This window comes from Fusarium pseudograminearum, chromosome 1 (assembly GCF_000303195.2).
Source record: "Fusarium pseudograminearum CS3096 chromosome 1, whole genome shotgun sequence".
NCBI classification, from domain to species: Eukaryota; Fungi; Ascomycota; class Sordariomycetes; order Hypocreales; family Nectriaceae; genus Fusarium; species Fusarium pseudograminearum.
Genome location: NC_031951.1, coordinates 3,590,534 through 3,609,958, shown reverse-complemented (window position 1 = coordinate 3,609,958; position 19,425 = coordinate 3,590,534). Strand labels below are relative to the sequence as shown.

Below are 19,425 nucleotides of genomic sequence, written 5' to 3'. Positions count from 1 at the left end.
CCCCCCCCCCCCCAATTTTATACTGTTTGTCTATCATGACCAAGATTCTACGAGTTGGCGACAAGGAAGAATGTAGCGCTGACAAGCAATACTACGAATGTAGTTACTTTGATTTTAAATACATTGGTTGCTGTTCTCACGATCCATGCATCAAGCCTCGCGGCTGTCACGACGATCCCGTCACCTTGGACCACAGCTCGTGGTCAACCGGCGACATGTCTGATACCGAGACCACCACCCACGAGAGGACTGCTACTGATGATAGCAATGTGGGCATTTCTGCGTCCTGGCTCTTCACAGATATTTCGGATTCCCCAACTACTCTGGAGACTCGAAGAAGGCCCAGTGCCTCCATCACCATGTCCGACGATGATTCCTCGTCTTCGCTTGCAAGCCGCAGAGTATCTCCCACGACTATGACCGACTCGGGCACTACTCGCACAGTTTCGAACTCCCATCGCGTCACAATCACCAACAAGAAGACCATCTATACCAGCGTGGGACCTCCGACACCCAGCGGTTTCCTGACTTCCGTGACTTCAGCCGGTACGGATCAGTTACCATTCCCTACAGGATCCCTTGAGGGCACATCTGCCTCGTTGCCTACTGAGACGAACACCCCGGGTGCTTCCCTCGGTGAGAACAGCAGCAAATCCGGATCGCCTTCAATCGGGCTTGTTGTTGGGGCTGTAATCGGCGGTGTCGCTTTCTTAGGTCTTGTTGCCGGTGCTTTGATTTACATACGTCGTCGGAGGGCCAAGAACATCGAGTTCCCCAACACTCCCTACTACCTGGAAGAAAAGGAGGAGAAGAGCTATCTCAGCAGGATATTGTCACGCAAGAGCACTCGCAGGAGTCCGGACCCCTTTGCGCCATTTGGAGGTATGTTGCCAGATTCACGATCAGACTCGTCATCGGACGTCGAAGAATCGCTACCAAAACGAATGCTAAACCTACTCTGCAGGCCGTATCGACAGAGTAGACAACCACCTCCAGCCCCCCAGTGGCACTTTTGAGATGGATGGCGCTGACAATGTTGTGCATGAGCTTCCTGCCGTCACTTATGACGACGGCAACGAAAAGGAGTCTCAGCAGGGAAATCATGTGGCAACCAATTCGACTACTGGACGCACTGCCGTTTCTGGATTTTCCGCTCAGACTGCATATCCTACAGCAACTGGGAACTGCATAGACCCTCGTGCCAACCTCAACGCAACATTGGAGGATCGTCAACAAAAACAATTTGTCAACCACTGGAATCAATATCGAGCTCTGGGAGAAAGTGCGAATCAACGTCAACAAGGATGAAAGGGGCGTGATAACAGGATGTATTGGGGGGCTGGCTCTGGTTTGACAGGGAATGTGAAGGGCATAGTGAACGACAAGCATTTGAAAGCGTGGTGCGGAGAATACTCTCGTTTTCTCCCTTTTGTTTTGTAAGATATGATTCGCTACTTGGAGCTCAAATAAAAGATCTATAGGTTGAAACAGTCCGAGGGCAACATGCAGATCCAAGCTCTGCGCAAGCCTCATGCATCATAGTAGTGATACGTATTCTCTGCCATTGGATTAAATCTAGTAACCACACGGCAGTTCATTCCTCCCGTCTGCGGCCCGCTCCATGGGGCTGAATCGGGTGAGCTTCCGTTTCTGTTGTATCACATAATTACTTGCTTATGTTGGAAGTGGAGAGCTGACTGCTTTGCTCGTACTGTAGATAATCGTGACCATTCGATTCGAGCTTGCTACATGCCGAGAATGTCTGTCCTAGGCATTCTCTGCGCTGACACCATGCACATTGCGCTGATTGACCATCTGTGCTGACATATAAGACTTTTATGCAGCACATGTCAGATTGTTATGTAGTTTCACCGCAACTGCCTCGCCTTCGACGAGAGCCTATCACGACTCTCAATCCAGCATAAAGATCTACCAAAGATGGAGGGTGAGGTGGTATATCAAGCCTATCCCGGACTGCCGACCGAGACACAAATGCTGTGGCTTCAGCTGAGTCCAAATACTGCAGGGAGAAGGACGAGACAGGAGCCCGACAGAAACCAGGCTGTGCCCCCAGGTGGCCAACGCGAAAAAAATGATATAAAAACCGAGGACAGAAGGTCAATTGACTGTAGTCCAACTCTCAGTTCTAAAGACCCCTTTCTCTACATCTTGTTGAAAATCACTTTCCAAAATGCCTTCTGAACCTCAAGTCTCCAAAGGTTTCCTCCCTCTAGAGGATGGCTCTCGCCACGAAGCTACAGAAGATGCCCAAGCTGCTCCTAAGCGCATCGTCATCTGTTGTGACGGCACTTGGCAATCCTCTGTGTCAGGCCTTAAGAACATCCCGTCCAACGTGACAAGACTTGCCCGCTCCATTGCTCGCAGCGGCAAGGACAAGGATGGGAAAGTCTGGCAGCAGGTAGTATACTACGACGCAGGCATTGGCTCTGGAGACCTAGGCCAGGCAGAAGCCAACCGACAGGGAGGCACAGGCATTGGGTTTGTAGGCAATATCATTGAAGCTTACAACTTCATTGTCCTCAATTACAATCTCGGAGACGAGATCTTCTGCTTTGGTTTCTCGCGTGGAGCGTACACTGCTCGCGCGGTAGCTGGTCTCGTCACTGACATTGGCATTGTCTGCCCCAGAGATCTTCAAGACTTTCCAGACTTGTATGCCCTGTATCAGAAGAACCCCGATGGATTGCACTTCCGCAAGTCGCAGGCTTATCTAGAATGGGTCAACGGAGTGCCTTCCAAGAAACAGGCCAATGGAGGATCCCAAATTCCGTCTGCATGGGATAGTCCTCCTCATCATGACGCTCCCGAACTGTCGCGATTTGTCAAGGTTGTGGGAGTCTTTGACACAGTTGGCAGTCTGGGAATTCCAGACTTACCTTGGACACGCTTCAATCTGAAGTTCCTTGAAAAGACCATTGGAATCACTGAGCCTGGCTTCCATAACATCCACCTTAGCCCTTGTAAGTTATTGATTGAATCGGAACTTGGATCTTCAAAGCTGACATTCACTCAGACATCCAACATGCTTACCACGCCTTGGCTCTGGATGAACACCGAGGCCCTTTCTCACCCAGTCTTTGGCACCTCCCGATCAACAAAGATCAGGCCCCAAAGCCTGACAAGGATGTCAAGGAGCTTTGGTCAGATTGGGAGAAGGCATACAAGACTCCCAATGCCAGCAAGAAAGAGCTGCAAGAAGCCTGGGGCGCTGTCGTCGATGGCGAGATGTATGAGCAATTGCGCGACAACAGGTCTGAGCTTTTGCAGGTCTGGTTCCCAGGTGTTCACATCAACATCGGTGGTGGAAATGACGATCCTCTCACTGATAAGAAGAGCGATTTCGAACGTGAGTCTACAAGAAAATGGTGATTTCTGAGAATCTGCTGACAAAAGTAGAAATCGCACTCATTTCGTTTGGTTGGATGTGCGAGCAGGTCGCTCCCTTCCTTGAATTCGCTGAAGGCGGCAGCTTGGGCGATCTTGGCAAATCAGCAGTCCAAGATCGCTACAACCTCCTCAAGCCTCTCCTGACCAACATCCAAAACGGGGACGAGAAGGATTATGGTGGTGGTTTGGTGACAAGTCGCATCGCAGCCTCCCTTGACCGCACTGGCATCAGAAAGGCAGACGTGCGAAAGATCCCAGAAGAGACTATCAGCGGCTGGGCAACAGGCCCCATCGTCGACAGTTTCACGGGTGCCATGATTGCTAGTGGTTCAGTTGACAGAACTCCTGGCAACTACAGCAAGGATGACAAGGGCCGCGAGCTGGGTGAGACGTATGAGATGATCCATCCATGCGTCAAGTACCGTATGAACAAGGTCTCCAGCTACAAGCCCAAGGCTCTGCGTGGGTATGAGAGAACTACTGATGGTAAAAAGGGGTATGTGTGGAAGAAGGGCAATGTCCAGATCCCCGAGTTTGTGATCAAGACCGAGGATGCGTTTTCGAGATATGTTGCTGAGCAGGATCGCTATGCGACTGAGTTTATCAAGTCGCTCGATAATGTCTCGGTCTGAGGATAATTTGTAGTTTGTCAATTCAGCAATGTTTTGTATTTTGATCTACCATGGTCTCAAATGAGTGTTCACTACAAGCCCATGATGTTGAAGTCATTCACGCTACTTCCTCATACTTGATTTCGAAGAAGGGATATTTGTAGCGTGGAAACTCTCTATATGATGCCTCTTGGTCGCACCGATATGAACTGTCCTAGCCTCTTGGTACTACCTAGCTTGTGTTATGTGCTTCTTTCGAGTCTTAATCTGTTGTGACAATGGCTATCATTAGACACTTCCATCTATACTTGGAACAATAATCCTGCAACCCAACAGTGTACAGATAGACCTTCAAACTGATTCTACTCACCAAGAATGGAATAGATCTAATTATTAATAGTTTGTCATAAAAACATCAGTAGTACAAGAACCAGGAAATATCCGATGGTCCGTCTGACAAGCAAGGAATGATACACAATTTGACATAGCCATACCTTGATACCTGCATGGACTATGATCATCGTGTATTCCCTAAACAAAATATGCGGTGTCCCCTTTTACCCGCTATGCGCCTCAAATGCAAGAGTTGATGAAAAGTTGCCATCCTTCAAAGTTGCGACTTTCGTTTCCCAGAATTTGCTTTTTGATTCTTCGAACTTGAATAGATATGCGCGCGTCAACCTCCACGAAAAGATACCAATCTGTTGGGGTACGCCACCCGTTTGGTGTCAGGTTTAAACAAAGTCTCGTTATATAGATGCAGCGAGCGCTTCATCGGGTCTGAAGCTTAGAAATCTCGTCGAGCAGATCCTGGAGGTCCTGATCCGAGATCTTGTCGGCCAGTGAAGGAATCAGTGTCTTCGCCTCGTCGGCTCCTTCGCAGCATAGGGAACCTAGAAGCAGGGGGTCAGCATTCCTTGAGATGAAGCTGTCAGGCCGTCATAACTGCCATACCCAGTTGTGCACGTTCAAACTTGGCAAGATTCTTATGTGCGCTGAGAAGACGCTCAACAGCTTCTACGTTCTCCTTTTGCGTGAATCGCGCAAAGTTATCGAGGTAGGTGAGAGTCGAGTTCAGCATTCTATACGCAGTCAGCCTCTCTGTTCGCGCTTCAGCAATCGCAGAGGTTGTTTACTCGGTGTTGTTGACATTTCGGCGGTCGTTCTTTCGCTTGGCATGAAGGGCGTTCAAAACCAGAGCAGCTTCCGAGAGCGTGAGGGTATCGACGTCCTGGAACTCTCCGAGGTTGAGAACTGCAGTGGCTTCCTCGTTTCCAGGAGTTGGGGGCTTAGGTCGCGAGGTTCGAGGGTGATGAACCTTCTTTGGCGGCTGGGGAACTGGTGCTTGTTGATCATCCATCGCAAAGGAGGCTTTATGTCGAGTGTGCGCTAAAGATGGGAGCTAGTAATTCTACCGCGTAGAATTCGTGTGTTCGTAGCGAGTTTGCGGGAGCTGGGGATATTCAATATGCGAAAGGTTCTTTGTTTAAAATGTAGTTGATATGAGTTGAGAGACGGGCCTAAAAGAGTCGAGGGATCGGAGGCAGATAATGTACGTATCCCGACTTAATTAATTAGTGGGGCTGCAATGCTACTGGGTTTAGGCCAGGTACTCCCTGAGGAACCTAAAGTGAAACCTCTCAGTAGGGGCTGCTTGCTTTCGGCGATAGGTAGAAGAGTCGCGTGGCGGTCCCCTCCAGCCTCTAGGCGCAGCTTGTCTTGTCAATCAATCCATCAACCCTTATTAAATACTTCCACCATCAAACAGCAACAGGCTTTGAGGGTGCTCAAGGATCTTTTACAAGTTACATAATCGTCCGAGTAAGTATCTCATTTCTTCATAAAGATAATGTGCTGACTCTATACTCGCAGACTCATCTCAACCCTCATCGCTCTCACCCTTGCTCTGGTTCATGGTCCCTTCTTTGATATAAATGAACGAATGAGGCTCAGGGACACACAGACGACAAGCTAGGATACTTATGTTAAACAAGATAGACGGGACATCATGTAAGAAGAATGCTCCTCGAAAGATTAAAGGACACATCTTTAACCATATAACAGGACTATATTTGCTCTCATTATCATCAACAAGGCTGGTGGTTTGGTTTACAACAAAAACTTCCACGAAGGCCTCAAACAGATCAGCACAAATGACTATCTAGTCCTTGCTGGAACCTTTCATGGGTAACTATCCCCTAGCCTCTCTCCAATATGACCATGACATTCTGCACAGGCGCACCAAAGCTTACATCGACATACAGTGTTCATGCAATCACCTCCCGTCTCAACCCAGTCAACAATATACCAGAAGCAACGCCTCCAGGTAGCAGACCAGAACCACCATCAGGTTTGGAAGTGCTAGAGACAGAAAACTTTCGCATGCAGTGCTTCACCACCATGACAGGCACAAAGTTTCTCCTCTTCACCGACACAACACAGGCAAACGTTGATGTCACCATCCGAAAGATCTACGATCTCTACTCGGATTATGTCATGAAGAACCCTTTTTATTCTCTCGAGATGCCTATCCGCTGCGACATCTTTGACCGGAAACTACTATCATACATCAGGGAGATCAACAACCGATAGATCGATGTTTTATAGATTATGGAGTAGTTGGGAAACGCATACATGTATCGTAATGGCTTTAATCTTCTTATCATCTCAAACCCTCTGCCCTGTGTCTATTGTACAGTTGCTGCAATGTTGACAAAGCGGAACCATAATCTATTATGAGATGTCCATCTTGTCTCCGTCACCCTTCTTGTCCTTATCTTGGTCCTTGCTGCTTGATCCCTGACCCTCGTCTTCCTCCTTGACGTCACCCAGTGAGGCCTTCTTAGCTGCCTCCTCCTCTTCGCGAGCGGCCTTTTCCTGTCGAGCCTTCTCCTCTTCCATACTCATACGTAGGGCAAGAGCAAGTTCGGGCTCCATCGCAGGATCGAAACCGAACTCGAACTCGTCGTTGCCACCGCCTGAACCCCCGGCTCCACCAGATCCACCAGCGTTCTCGCCCAAAAGAATGGGGGAAGAGACGAGTTGGTCACTGAGTAGCTTGCTACTAGGAGGAATGACCACCAAGTGACAGCCTTCGTTGGTCTTGACGGTATCGATGAACAGTTGCAGCTTGTTCTTGGTGCTGTCGTCGTCGAGATCGCCGAACAAAACAAAGTCGACTGAGATGTTGGCCTTCTTCATCTTCTTGGCGAGTGTGGTAAGCTCCTTCTCTGATTCCTCGACAGGAGAGCAGACGAAGACTATTATTCGTTGACGTTGTGATCGGTTCTGTCGGTGCTTCAAGGCAAGCTAAGAAAGTATTAACAAATGTGTGAGCTTACTGAGAAGCGTATGCGACTTACGGTAGCCACCTGGATACCTGTCTTCAGATGGGAAGAGCCGCCAATCTTCTTCTTTGTTCGATGCAGGCCCTCGAGGATCTTGCCCTGCTCAGTGGTGAGGGTCACCAACACCTCGGGTCCCTTGCCGCCCATGCTCATCAATCCGACAGATGACTCGGGGTTTCCTTGTGTGATAGACTGGAAAGTGATGTTGACGGCATCTACTTGCGAATCGAATCGGGTTGGTTGGTAGTCGCCATTTCTGCTGCTTTCGCTGTTGTCAACGACAACCATAACCGCCTCGAGAACCATGATGGGCGTTTTGTTTTTGTTCTGCAATGAATAATGTTTTCGGTTATAGTTGTCGAGAGTTGAGAAGAATGTGCGGGTAGAAATGTACAGGTGTTGGTTGATGTCGAGCTTCAGTTGGAGGTGAGAAGGCTAGAAGCAAGTGAAGCTCCCAGTGTCGTAAGGCAGTTCAGCCTGGCGGAGTGCAGCTGTATGGTCCAAAGGTAGAGCTACTTAGTTGCCGCGGAGATATGTGTGCTGAATCGAGTAGCTCTACCTGACAAGTATGTCCCTACCAAATGCTTGCGTCAGGGAAGCTAAGACAGATTACCTAATGTTGGGATCCACATACTTTGTTTACTTCCCGCAACTCCACCTCTAAACCAACGCGCCTGGGGTAGACAATTGCAACTTTAGACGTTCCGCACTTCTTGATTATTATCATCACCAAGTAAACAACCGCACAGTAAATACACACAACACAATGGCTCCTACACGACCAAGAACAAGATCCTCGGGAGGTTCCCCTTCTTTTTCCAAGAACGCTGCCGCCGAATTAGTTCATCTACGATCTGGAAGCCCTACAGCGCACCCACCAAGTCCCATCAAAAAGCGAACAGCCGGTACCATCACGATGCAACAAAAGCAGGCCATGATCGACAACATGCAACTAGAGAGTATGAAAATATCGAACCAAGAAAACTTCACGCGACTAACCATTATTCAGTCACCGAACGCGCTCGTCGACTGAGGGCTCAATACAATTATATGGCCACAACCGCGCGCTCACGTATCGAAATGCGACTTAACAGAATCCCTATCTCAATGAGGAATGTGAAGATGGGAGACTTATTGCAAAAGTACATGGATCAAGAGAGACAACGAGCTGCAAGATCAGCAGCTATAAAGAAGCCCCCAACAACAGCACGAATTACAAGCCCAGTGAAACAGGCCCAGCACAGCGCGTACAACTTCAAGTCTTCGGCGCGTGTAAACAAGCGCATGAGGTTTGTGCACATTCTGTATTTCCAAGACAAGTGCTAACAAACTCAAAGTGATGCTATCTCGGGAGATAAGGAGAACGAAATCGAGCACAACGAAAATGCCAAGAAGAAGGTCCGAGGTGTTCCAAATGGAGATGTGTCTCAAATTCGGCCTGCACTGGTTCTTTCACCAACTTCGTCAAACTCGCGAATGACAAACCGACCAGTCTCCCCTATCAAATCTGGCATTGCACGACCTGCTTCGCCATTGAAGAACCCTTCACAATCTCGTTCGGCTGCTGCTGCGAATATGCTCTCAAGTATGGTGGAAAAGGCCAAGGCCTCACGAGGCGGCATAACACGAAAGGTCACCACATCCTCAAACGTAAGCACACAGTCCAGCAGCAATGCTGCAGTGAGGAACAAGAAAGGCCCCGCGAACCCAATTTCTCGGCCCCCAGTCTCGCGACCAGCCACGCGGACAGGACGCAGGTCTATTGCCAACAGTGATACAAGCGAGGCCAGCAACGGAACAGTGATAAGAAAGGGGGGGCCAGCGAAGAAGAGGACCTCAGCTTCGCGCAAGGGGGCTGCAGGGTCAGTGCGCAAGACAACGGCAGGAAAGGCCAGCACGTCGACTGCAAGCACAGGCACAGGACGAGTGTTGCGGAAACGGGCATAGAATAGACCGTGATGAAAGCGCATGAGACTTGTTTGGTGTATTGGTCGTTTTTTTTTTATCTTGGTACATGGTATGGCGTTCAAGGACTAGGCGAGTAGTGATGCATGGGAAAGCAAGCTCCAGGTTATGTTACGATGTTGTTTTGAAACCACATGCGCCTATAAAAGAAGAGCGCAGATTTTCATGAACAAACCCCCTTAGGCTATTTTTAAACAAGAATTGCCTTTTGGTATATATTCCCGCCCACTCTATGCGGGAGCAGCCTTCTTCTTCTTCTTGTCCTCAACAAGTTCAATGTGATCCTTGGGTATATGCTTGTACTTCTCAAGTAGAAACTCCTCCAGCTCAATGCTGACATCACCCTGTACAACAATCTCGTCTCCGCCACCAGGAAGCTTGGTGACTGAAGCACCAGTAGCAAATTTCTTTCCGAGATCCTTGGCGACCTGCGATGGTGGTGAGTATTGTAGTTCTCTAGCCACGAACGAAACGAGGTATGTAGTGGACTTACCTTCTTCAGCTCCAGGTCAAATGCCTCCAATCCTATCACGGCGGTGACAAACTTCTTCTTGTTTCGCTCGATACGCTTGATCGTAATCATGCTCTTAGCCAACATATCAGCGTGCTTTGCTTCGGCAGCTTCGGCCTTTGCGGTCTTCTTCTGTGCATCCTTCGCGGCTCGTTTCTGGGCTTCGACGGATAGCGATGCGGTAGCGGCTTCAAGGGCCTCTGTAGATGAACTGAGGGTTATTACATGTCCATACAGCTCAAGCAACCTCCACATATTCACGTACCTGGTGACCAGATGCGGCTGTACAGCTCTGCTTCGTTCTTCTCTAGCCATTCTTGGCATTTCTTGACGGTTCCGCCATACTCGCAGTACTACTTGGGGGGTTATTCAGTTGGAAGGGTTCTCTCGGAAGTGACTCGTAAAGGGGTCGTTACCTCTGGGGGTAGAGTGCAGACTATAAGAAGACACAGTTAGATATGATTTGACTCTCATTTTCGCATCATGACTTGGGGGAGTGAACTCACCTCCACAGTAGGTGACATGACGGCTCTGGGGCTCGCCCTCGGGCTGTTCCACGTCGGCCATGGATATTCGAAGTTGTCTGTTGTCCTTGAATCGATATTGGATAGAACTTGTGGCCAAAAAAAGCGTTTCTTGTTTAAATGATACGCGTTGCTTGTGATACCTGGATTTGAACCTATGGCGGGGTAAATTTCCATGGAGGGGCACTTCTCTTAACGTAACTGGGTTCGAGCCTTGTCCGCCAAAACGTACCTAGAGACGAGGCGGCCGGGGCCCGGTCAAAGCTTCAAGCCTGAGGCAGGTCGCACTAACAATTTCAAGCTTCATTTTCCATCAGTCACCCTAGAGTTGAACAAAAAGAATTTCATTCAATGGCTTCGTTTAAATGGAATTAACAATTCACACGTTTCGCATTGGTTTAGAATTACTCAAACAGTCTCTTCATCTTTATATCATCACTAGCAGTTGTTACAACTGTCCTATGTTCTGTCCTTCTCGATCAGTGGTTGTTCATCACTACATAGTGGACTCTTGTCATCGGCAATGAATTGACAACAAACTGTCTTTCATCAAGCGACAAGAGGTTGGGTTACAATCCGGGAATGTCTTATTCTCCGAAAACACAAACTCCATAGACCGTCGAGTTTATCCGCGCTTAATCTTCAACCCCTGCCGCATGTTGAGATTTGCCTATGCAACACGACGTGACGAAAATGACCAACGACAGATTGGTGACGCTGACTTGGGTTACATTGGAACGCTGCGCGCGTTTGCAACCTGACGGATTAATTACTTCTTCTAGACCCGCGGATAAGAGCCAGGCTTCCATAGGTTAGGATTATCAACTTCTTCTTTTGATCTTCATGTCAAGCCACGATGAACTACGTCACACTTTTCACCGATAATGACGACCACTGCAGAATGTTTGATGTCTGGTCCCGGATCACCAATGTCAGGCAACGCTGGATTACATTCGGCGCCTTTCTCATCTCTAGACGTTTGATCGATCAAGTAATGGTCTTCCAAAGTGGTCGCCATCTTTAGCATGAACAATTGATGGCCAGTGAAATATCGAAATGGACCATGAATTGAATAAACGACATGCGACAAGTTCGGAAACCGCCCCTTTGGGCCGGCTCTGTTGCACGACTTGTCTCAATCAAGCGACCTCATGGCCTCTCTCTTCATGCATTCAGGCAGTGCCATCACAAAGGTGATGCTGCATTCGACGATGTACAAACAATGACAAGGGACTGTTAGCCGCCCAAGAAACAAACCCCATCATTTATTGGCTCTACAGGGTGGTGGCCTGGCCAATGGTCTCTCACGGCTGTCACAGTCATCACAGCTTTCGCGCGCGCAACAGGTTCTACCCCTGTCAATCGCTGTCAACCAAAAATAGAAGTCCACGATCCTTTACCTCATTGGTTCTTTGAGGTTATTAGCTACTCGGTAGCGGGGGTCAACCGACTTAGCGACCGGGAATCTATACCACCCTGATGTAACCTCTTCTCGTCTTGTATACTGCCAACACAGACCTTACATTGCTCTCGCAGCCTTATGTGCCAGTCAGCTTCTTCAACGCGACATTGGCGCTCTTGATGGCCCCCGCCTCCGCCACACATGATTCAATGGATGTCTGCCGATGCATCGGCCCACCTGAGCTACAGTACGGTGGCCGACGTGCTACTGCAAGTGCAGTGCGTGCCGCCCAACCCAACTCGTTATGAGCCCACACTTTGGATAGCCGCTCCAGCGAGCCTTGACGATCCTGGGCCAGACTAGTCTAGCCTTCGGGCTTTAAGACTTTGACACTCCCCGGCCAGAAGCCTGGCCTTCTTCTTCTGCATTCTCTTCTTACCGTCTTCAGCCTTCCGTGCTGTATCACTTCGCCGATCCGTATAGAGCCTCGTTGACCGAAGCATCCTGTCGTTTTACACAACTTAATACTGACGCAGGCCGTCCCCCATTATTCACACTAACAAGTAATACAACCAGCCGGTTTGTTGCGTTAAGCCCTTGGGCTATTATCAGACATCAGGAATAACTGATATATATATACGCAACATGGCCGACACACAAAATCGATACTACCCCCTGGACTCTTCGCTGGCTCGGAAGCACAGGGGGAGACTTAATCCCATAATCGAGGAGGATAGTGACGATGGCATGGCCCAGCACGGAGGTCGCAGGCTAAGACGAACCGGCAATGCTCAACTCAAGATCGAGGCTTGGTTGACACCGATGAGCGATCACTTCCCGACACCAAGGGGAATGCATTACCTCTCCGCCCCAGTTCTACCATCTTCGCCCTCAGCTGATTCGGCTACCGACACTTCACCAACAACCTCCAGCAATCCCTGGAACCGCCAGAGTGTTGCCACCGAGGCCACCGAGTTTGAGGATCTCTACGATGTGACGGATGATGAGGATGATATGGCCAGGAGGAGGGCATCTGCTAAGTCGAGGCAGGCCCCGACAAAGCAGCCCACTCCGCTTGTCATCCCAGCAACCCGCGACAATACTGTCGAGTCGTGGTCTGCTGTGGATAACATGAAGAAGTCACTGACTTCACCAGTCCCTTTGACCCCATCCGTCAAACTCACCATGTCGCCCGCTCAGATGGAGTTCATGCACGAACAACATGCCGCACCAACACCGACAATGTCAGCACCTCCGTCCCTGGATGGCAGCTTGACTTCTGAGCAGCTCGCGGCAATGAGCGCACCACCCACGCCCATCATTGGTAATGAGGAATCAGTTACAGATGATGCTTGGGCTGGCGTTCAGCTTCAGCCTGGTGCCCTGGCCACCCTTCAAGCCCTTGCAAGCGGCGAGGAGAACCCTCATGAGCAACCATCTCAGGTTCTCGAGGTTCACGAGCAACAGCCTGTACACCAAATTATGGAGATGCGACAACAGCCACTGCGACTCATTACCAGTTTTCAGCCGCAGTCCGCTATCAACAGGGCTTTCTCTCCCAACACAAACCGCCAGTCCCTGGCCGACTTGACCAAGCTTGATATCCCCTCTCCAGGCGGATTTTTCTCTGGTCTGTCTCCACGAACCCGCAACACATGGCACATGCCCTCCAAATCTCCTGAGGACATGGCACCGCCTACATCGACCACTGCCGAGCAGTTCTACCGATGCCCCTGGAACGCGGATGCTTCTGTCACTTCTGTCCCAAAGCGCAAGGACTTTGTCGAGGACTTTTACCGTAACGTCAGATTCACTCCCGCTCCTACCGAGCCCATCGTTGAACAGGTAGTTGAACTCAAGGAGGAGGATGACTTCTCAGATGATATGCCCACTGCTCGCCCCGTTTTTGAGCACAAGACAGCCCCTTCCACCGTGGAGTCTGCCGAAGCTCCTGCTTCTCCCCAAGCTGAAGACGCCCCAACTGAGATTGTCGTCGATTACGATCCTGACTATGCTCGCAAGCAGCAAAAGGAGGCACTCTCCCACTTTGATCGCACTGAGCTCTGGCTCATGGCTCAACGGTCCTACCTTCGCGGTGTCCAGGACGACACTTCTGAGGAGGATGACGGTGGTCTCAACACTATTGCTGAGGAGGCCGAGGAAGAGGTCGAGCCCTCCATGATCCAGAGCGCACTCCCTCCCCTCAAGGTCCAGCCTGAGCAATCCATTGCTCCCCTCAAGAAGAGTGTTCGCTTTTCCAACCTGGTCTCTACATCCGATCACCCCAAGCGTCTGCCTTCCATGCTCGTCCGCCGCGAGTCTGCTTACTACCGAGCATTCCAAGACTACATCATTCGCATCCAGCGCCAAGATGTGTTTGTTCACCAGCTTGCTCGCTTTGAGGCCATCCAGTCTCAGCGTGTTTCCCTCCGAGAATCCCACCGCAACCAGCTTCTCGGCAAGTACCAGCTCAGTGTCGTTCCCCAATCCGCCAAGAAGCGACTCAGTGCCAACGTTGCTCGCGGTGATGATACCATCATTGACGACCCTGAGAAGCTCCGACATGAGAAGGAGGTTGAGGCTATGAACCAGATGACCGTTGCTGCTTGGCACGTTGCCGCCATGAAGATGCTCAACGGTGGCCGCTTGATTTCTGCCCCAGTAACCAAGAGACTTGCTCGTCTCTCTCGCGCTGCTCCCAACAAGAGCGGTGTTGTCCGCGAGCGCGCCAGGGTTCTCGATCTTGGTGGACAGACTACCTGCGACTGGGCGTGGCACTGCGCGCTCCAATACCCCAACACCAAGGTTTACACCGTCACCACCAAGTCTATTCGTCAACTCTCCAACTGCAACGTCCGCGGTCCTCCCAACCACCGACAAGTCGCCGTTGAGAAGTTCTCTCGCCTTCCCTTTGCAGACAACCAGTTCGATCTCATTTCTGCTCGAGAGCTTCACAGCATCCTCAAGCTCTTTGGCGAGAACGGCGAAGATGAGTGGGACACTTGCCTCAAGGAGTGCATGCGTGTCCTCAAGCCTGGTGGCTACCTTGACTTTTCTCTTCTTGACTCCGACATCATCAACGCTGGTCCCGTCGGACTGGCCAAGAGCGTCGAGTTCGGTTTTGCTCTCAAGACTCTGGGATACGATCCCAACCCCACCAAGCTCTGGCTTGCCCGTCTAGCCCGCGCTGGCTTCCAAGACACCCGCCGCATCTGGATGTGTCTCCCAATGGGTGCCAGGCGAAGCATGTACAAGCCCCCCACTCCCCCCATGAAGGACAGCCCCGATGGACAGGACGTCAAGACCTGCCAGATGGACGCCATGGTGATGGGAAGCAGTGACGATATTGCCAGCGCTTGCAGCATTGCTGGCGGCTGGAACTGGGAGCGATGGCTCCTCCGCTGTGAGATGGAGAAGGTTGCTGGTGAGCTGCGACTCGCCGATACCACCACTACTGGAACTGCCATGGAAGAGGCTGGCAAGTGTCTGGACGGTGTCGCCGCTGTATTCGAGGAAGGCCGAAACTGTAAGTCCGGCTTCCGAATGCTCAATGGCTATGCACAGAAGCCCAAGACTGGTACTGAGACCATCAAGATTGCTCTCCGTGAGTGATCTGTGATGTATAAAGAAAGTATTTTTCCTTTGTCATTATGCGCACGAAATATTTCACACATATAGATGAAATCTTGCTTTTGGGATTCGTATATACGAAAAGATACACAACAATTAAGTATAAAGGGATGACGGGATGCGTGAACGCCGCTTTCACGCCTGTATAATGGGTATCGGGTTAGGTTGCATGTGTTTGGCGAATGGGGTTTGTCCATGTTGTGTACTTACAGATACCATTGTAAATAGTGCAGAGCATGAAGTTCTGGTTTCCCTTGACGGGATAAATTTCCTTTGTATGAAACATCTATTCAATCAAAATTCGTCAGGAGTGCGTGACTGTGTGACCTGTGGCTGGTGATGAAAGCTGCTGAGGCAAGTATAAGATGGATCAGTATCGTACCATGCCTGACTTGTATATACATTCAGCTTTGACTAGCACTTAATTAACTACCAAGGAAGACTCAAATACCCCATATATAAGATTATAAAAAATCACAGTAAAATTATCATCCTCCAAAATGAATTGATGACTTTTGGCAGGTATCTCATGTCTTCTGTAAAGGCAAGAGCGATTGGATAAATGTTGATTCTAAAACGGGAAAGGTCGGGCGGGCAAAAAGAGGGGACCCACATAGCCGACAGCTTCAATCGCAGCTCCATGACCCATCACCATCATTGACGACTACACGGACGCCTAGGGAAAAAGCATCACCACCCACGTCGACATCCCACTTCGGTTCAATTTGTCACGCTCGCTCCGAACACACAAGTTTTACAATGTCGAACAACAACTGGCAAGAGGAGGCCATGCGCCGTCTCCGACAGATGCAGCAGGCCCGTGGTGGTGGAGGAGGAGGCCCTCAGATGCCCCGAGCAGCCGGTGGCGCCCTTGCTGGTGGTCTCTTGCTTGCCGGTGGTGCTCTGTTCCTGTCTAACTCGCTTTTCAACGTCGATGGTGGTCAACGAGCCATCAAGTACCAGAGGTTAACTGGTGTCAGCAAGGAAATCTACAACGAAGGTACGAGGACATTCATGTCGGACGATCCGGCTCAGACAGATGCTGACTTGGGGAAATTACAGGAACACACATCAACATTCCTTGGTTTGAAACTCCTATTGTGTACGATGTCCGAGCGAAGCCACGCAACGTTGCGTCCTTGACTGGCACCAAGGATTTGCAGATGGTCAACATCACCTGCCGTGTGCTTTCCCGCCCTCAGATCGATGCCCTGCCCCAGATCTACCGAACACTAGGCACCGACTACGATGAGCGTGTGCTGCCCTCTATTGTCAACGAGGTTCTCAAGAGCGTTGTTGCCCAGTTCAATGCTAGTCAGCTCATCACACAGCGAGAGAACGTCGCTAGACTGGTGCGAGAGAACCTTGCTCGACGAGCTGCCCGGTTCAACATTCTTCTTGATGATGTCTCCTTAACTGTATGTTCTAATCATGCAACCCTAACATGAATTTTTAACTAATTTGTGACAGCACCTTGCCTTCTCTCCCGAATTCACAGCCGCCGTTGAGGCCAAGCAGGTTGCCCAGCAAGAGGCCCAGCGAGCTGCCTTCGTTGTCGACAAGGCCAGGCAGGAGAAGCAGGCCATGGTTGTCAAGGCACAGGGTGAGGCTCGCTCTGCCGAACTGATTGGTGAGGCCATCAAGAAGAACAAGGCCTACCTGGAGCTCAAGAAGATCGAGAACGCTCGACTGATCGCTGCTCAGCTTCAGGAGGCTGGCTCCAAGAACAGGCTGATGCTTGATTCCGAGGGCCTGGGTCTCAATGTTTTCGACAAAAACGATAAGAGCTAGGCGAATGATCGACGAGAGAGCCGCGGAAGATGAAAAGAGGTGTCTATTAGGTTTAATGTAACTCTCCACTGTATGTCTAACTACCAAAAGGGTTGTACTATTATGAATAATGAGGTAGTGAAAGCAAACTACCTATTCTGCTCTGCTGTAAATGACCGTTCTTGGAATATGTAACTCGTGAGTTTTTGAAAGTGAGTGAAGGGCATGCTACGCAAACTTGCCAATCAACTACCTCGAGACTGGACTAAGTATTTATGCCATATATCAGTAAATAATATTATTAAAATTATTATTAAAATTATTATTATAAGGTATTTATTATTAACTAATAGAATAAGGTTAAATTATATAGTATTATTTAATTAACTATAAAAGGTTTTACTTTAAATATTTAACTTTATATATAACTCTTATTTATATATATTAAAAGTAATTTAAATTCTCTTTTTACTTATAATTATAATTATAATATAATATATAAAAAAGATTTTATAAATACTTTTTCTCTTATAAAAGCTATTTTTTATAATTTATATTAAAAAGGTATAAACCTATATAGCTAAATATAGCTAAAGTAATATTATACCTTATAAATAGAGTTATATTTAATATAACCTTTTTTAATTTAATTATTATTTTAATAAGGTTAAATAATTATTAAAAGGAAACTAATTATATAAATAAGGTAATAATAGCCTTATTAAGGGAATATTTAATATTCTTATAGATATTAGCTATAATAGTATAATTACTATATCTATAGTTAAATCTACTATTAAATTACTAATTATTATATAATATTATTTAATATTACTTAAAATTAGTATATAACTTATTATATAATTAATTTAATATTAAATATAAAAAAGCTTTTACTTTAGCTTTAAGCTTCTTATAGACTTATAATTTAAATTAATAATAACTATCTTATTAATCTATTAATTACTAATTATAATACCTTATAGTTAGCTATAATTAAAAAGCTTATTAATTAATATTTATTAAACTTAATATAGCTTAAATTATTTAGCTATTCTTATAAGTATTATAAGACTTATTATTTAATAAGTATATTTTTTTTCTTTTATTACTTTAAGGAATATATTTTCTTTATTTATTTATTTAATCTTTTAATTAAGCTTTAAATATAATATATTTAATTGCCTTTTTTTACTTTTAATTTAATTAATTTTATTTAATTAGCTAAAATATAAACTATTTAAGACTTTATAATTAAATTAAATTAATATAATATTAATTTTATTACTATAACTTATATTTAGCTTAATATAATATAGCTTTTATTAATTATATATTAATTAATATAATATTTTAACTTTAATTAAATTATTAATTAACCTCTTAATAAATTTATTTATATTATAATAGTAATAGCTATTTTTAATTAGCTTTTTATATTATAAGTAATTAGAGGGGATTACTTATATATTAATAATATTTTAATTACTTTTTTAATAAATTTCTTATTTATATTATTTTTTATTAAAAAAGGAAAAATATCTTAAGTGTAAAGGTATTAAAGTCACTAAACCTCTGCAGAAGGCTTAGGCCCCTTATATACAGATATATAGTATAGTTATAGTATATTATACTATAACTGCTTAATCTTTTAGTCTATTAGAAAAAGTGCAGCATATTACTTATACTCTTATAATTATTATAGCATAATATAGGTCTTCTAGCTATATAAAGGTTATCAGTTTAATTCCTTATCGAAGGGTTATTAAGACCTATAATCGCATTAGGCTTATATTAGGCTTATAAGGCAGTATACAGTTACCTACTGCAGCTAGCCTTAGGGGTTAATATCTATTATATACTTTAGGCCTTAAAGCAGGGCTTAGTAGCGACTAGAGGTGCTAAGTACGCTAAGATAAACTATCTAGCTATAATATAGGCTTAGTCTTAAGGGGTATACTACTGTAAGATCTCTGTAATAACTTAGGACGTATTGCTATTAGAAGGAGGGCAATTATAAGGGTATTAAAGTCGCTAAACCTCTACAGAAGGCTTAGGCCCTTTATATATAGATATATAGTACAGTTATAGCATATTATACTATAACTGCTTAATCTTTTAGTCTATTAGGAAAAGTATAGCATGCTACCTATACTTTTATATTAAGATACTATTTAAGCTTAAATATTAATATTAAGGTTTTACTTTATTAAGCCTTATAGCTTATTAACCTATTTACTATTTTTTATATATTATT

General features: G+C 46.8%; 9 protein-coding genes across 9 annotated transcripts, besides 9 other annotated features; 6 read left to right on the top strand and 3 right to left on the bottom strand.

The window, feature by feature from the left end:
- Positions 1–35: 35 nt before the first annotated feature.
- On the top strand, positions 36–1,308 carry FPSE_12430 (uncharacterized protein; the record flags this gene model as incomplete). The annotated part of the gene is made up of 2 exons (XM_009265547.1): positions 36–882; positions 965–1,308. The coding sequence occupies 2 exons, from the start codon at positions 36–38 to the stop codon at positions 1,306–1,308; spliced, it is 1,191 nt and encodes a 396-aa protein (XP_009263822.1).
- An 883-nt stretch (positions 1,309–2,191) lies between these two features.
- FPSE_12431 (uncharacterized protein) lies at positions 2,192–4,040 on the top strand (the record flags this gene model as incomplete). Its single annotated transcript, XM_009265548.1, has 3 exons — positions 2,192–2,981; positions 3,035–3,367; positions 3,418–4,040. 3 exons carry the CDS (start codon positions 2,192–2,194, stop codon positions 4,038–4,040), a joined length of 1,746 nt encoding a protein of 581 aa, XP_009263823.1.
- Positions 4,041–4,790: 750 nt separating this feature from the next.
- FPSE_12432 (uncharacterized protein) lies at positions 4,791–5,379 on the bottom strand (the record flags this gene model as incomplete). The annotated part of the gene is made up of 3 exons (XM_009265549.1): positions 4,791–4,912; positions 4,974–5,101; positions 5,156–5,379. 3 exons carry the CDS (start codon positions 5,377–5,379, stop codon positions 4,791–4,793), a joined length of 474 nt encoding a protein of 157 aa, XP_009263824.1.
- Positions 5,380–6,233: 854 nt separating this feature from the next.
- Positions 6,234–6,611, top strand: FPSE_12433 (uncharacterized protein; the record flags this gene model as incomplete). The annotated part of the gene is made up of 1 exon (XM_009265550.1): positions 6,234–6,611. One exon carries the CDS (start codon positions 6,234–6,236, stop codon positions 6,609–6,611), a length of 378 nt encoding a protein of 125 aa, XP_009263825.1.
- Positions 6,612–6,752: 141 nt separating this feature from the next.
- On the bottom strand, positions 6,753–7,672 carry FPSE_12434 (uncharacterized protein; the record flags this gene model as incomplete). Its single annotated transcript, XM_009265551.1, has 2 exons — positions 6,753–7,328; positions 7,382–7,672. 2 exons carry the CDS (start codon positions 7,670–7,672, stop codon positions 6,753–6,755), a joined length of 867 nt encoding a protein of 288 aa, XP_009263826.1.
- Positions 7,673–8,132: 460 nt separating this feature from the next.
- FPSE_12435 (uncharacterized protein) lies at positions 8,133–9,313 on the top strand (the record flags this gene model as incomplete). Its single annotated transcript, XM_009265552.1, has 3 exons — positions 8,133–8,325; positions 8,376–8,655; positions 8,704–9,313. The coding sequence occupies 3 exons, from the start codon at positions 8,133–8,135 to the stop codon at positions 9,311–9,313; spliced, it is 1,083 nt and encodes a 360-aa protein (XP_009263827.1).
- Positions 9,314–9,561: 248 nt separating this feature from the next.
- FPSE_12436 (uncharacterized protein) lies at positions 9,562–10,409 on the bottom strand (the record flags this gene model as incomplete). Its single annotated transcript, XM_009265553.1, has 5 exons — positions 9,562–9,759; positions 9,825–10,042; positions 10,108–10,195; positions 10,259–10,278; positions 10,349–10,409. 5 exons carry the CDS (start codon positions 10,407–10,409, stop codon positions 9,562–9,564), a joined length of 585 nt encoding a protein of 194 aa, XP_009263828.1.
- Positions 10,410–12,413: 2,004 nt separating this feature from the next.
- FPSE_12437 (uncharacterized protein) lies at positions 12,414–15,380 on the top strand (the record flags this gene model as incomplete). The annotated part of the gene is made up of 1 exon (XM_009265554.1): positions 12,414–15,380. The coding sequence occupies one exon, from the start codon at positions 12,414–12,416 to the stop codon at positions 15,378–15,380; it is 2,967 nt and encodes a 988-aa protein (XP_009263829.1).
- Positions 15,381–16,157: 777 nt separating this feature from the next.
- FPSE_12438 (uncharacterized protein) lies at positions 16,158–17,189 on the top strand (the record flags this gene model as incomplete). Its single annotated transcript, XM_009265555.1, has 3 exons — positions 16,158–16,398; positions 16,461–16,816; positions 16,869–17,189. The coding sequence occupies 3 exons, from the start codon at positions 16,158–16,160 to the stop codon at positions 17,187–17,189; spliced, it is 918 nt and encodes a 305-aa protein (XP_009263830.1).
- Positions 17,190–17,461: 272 nt separating this feature from the next.
- Positions 17,462–17,513: a microsatellite.
- Positions 17,514–17,528: 15 nt separating this feature from the next.
- Positions 17,529–17,731: a repeat region.
- A 57-nt stretch (positions 17,732–17,788) lies between these two features.
- Positions 17,789–17,852: a repeat region.
- A 76-nt stretch (positions 17,853–17,928) lies between these two features.
- Positions 17,929–18,053: a microsatellite.
- Positions 18,054–18,089: 36 nt separating this feature from the next.
- Positions 18,090–18,204: a repeat region.
- Positions 18,160–18,279: a repeat region.
- Positions 18,174–18,285: a repeat region.
- Positions 18,286–18,298: 13 nt separating this feature from the next.
- Positions 18,299–18,538: a repeat region.
- Positions 18,490–18,680: a microsatellite.
- The last annotated feature ends 745 nt before the right edge of the window (positions 18,681–19,425 follow it).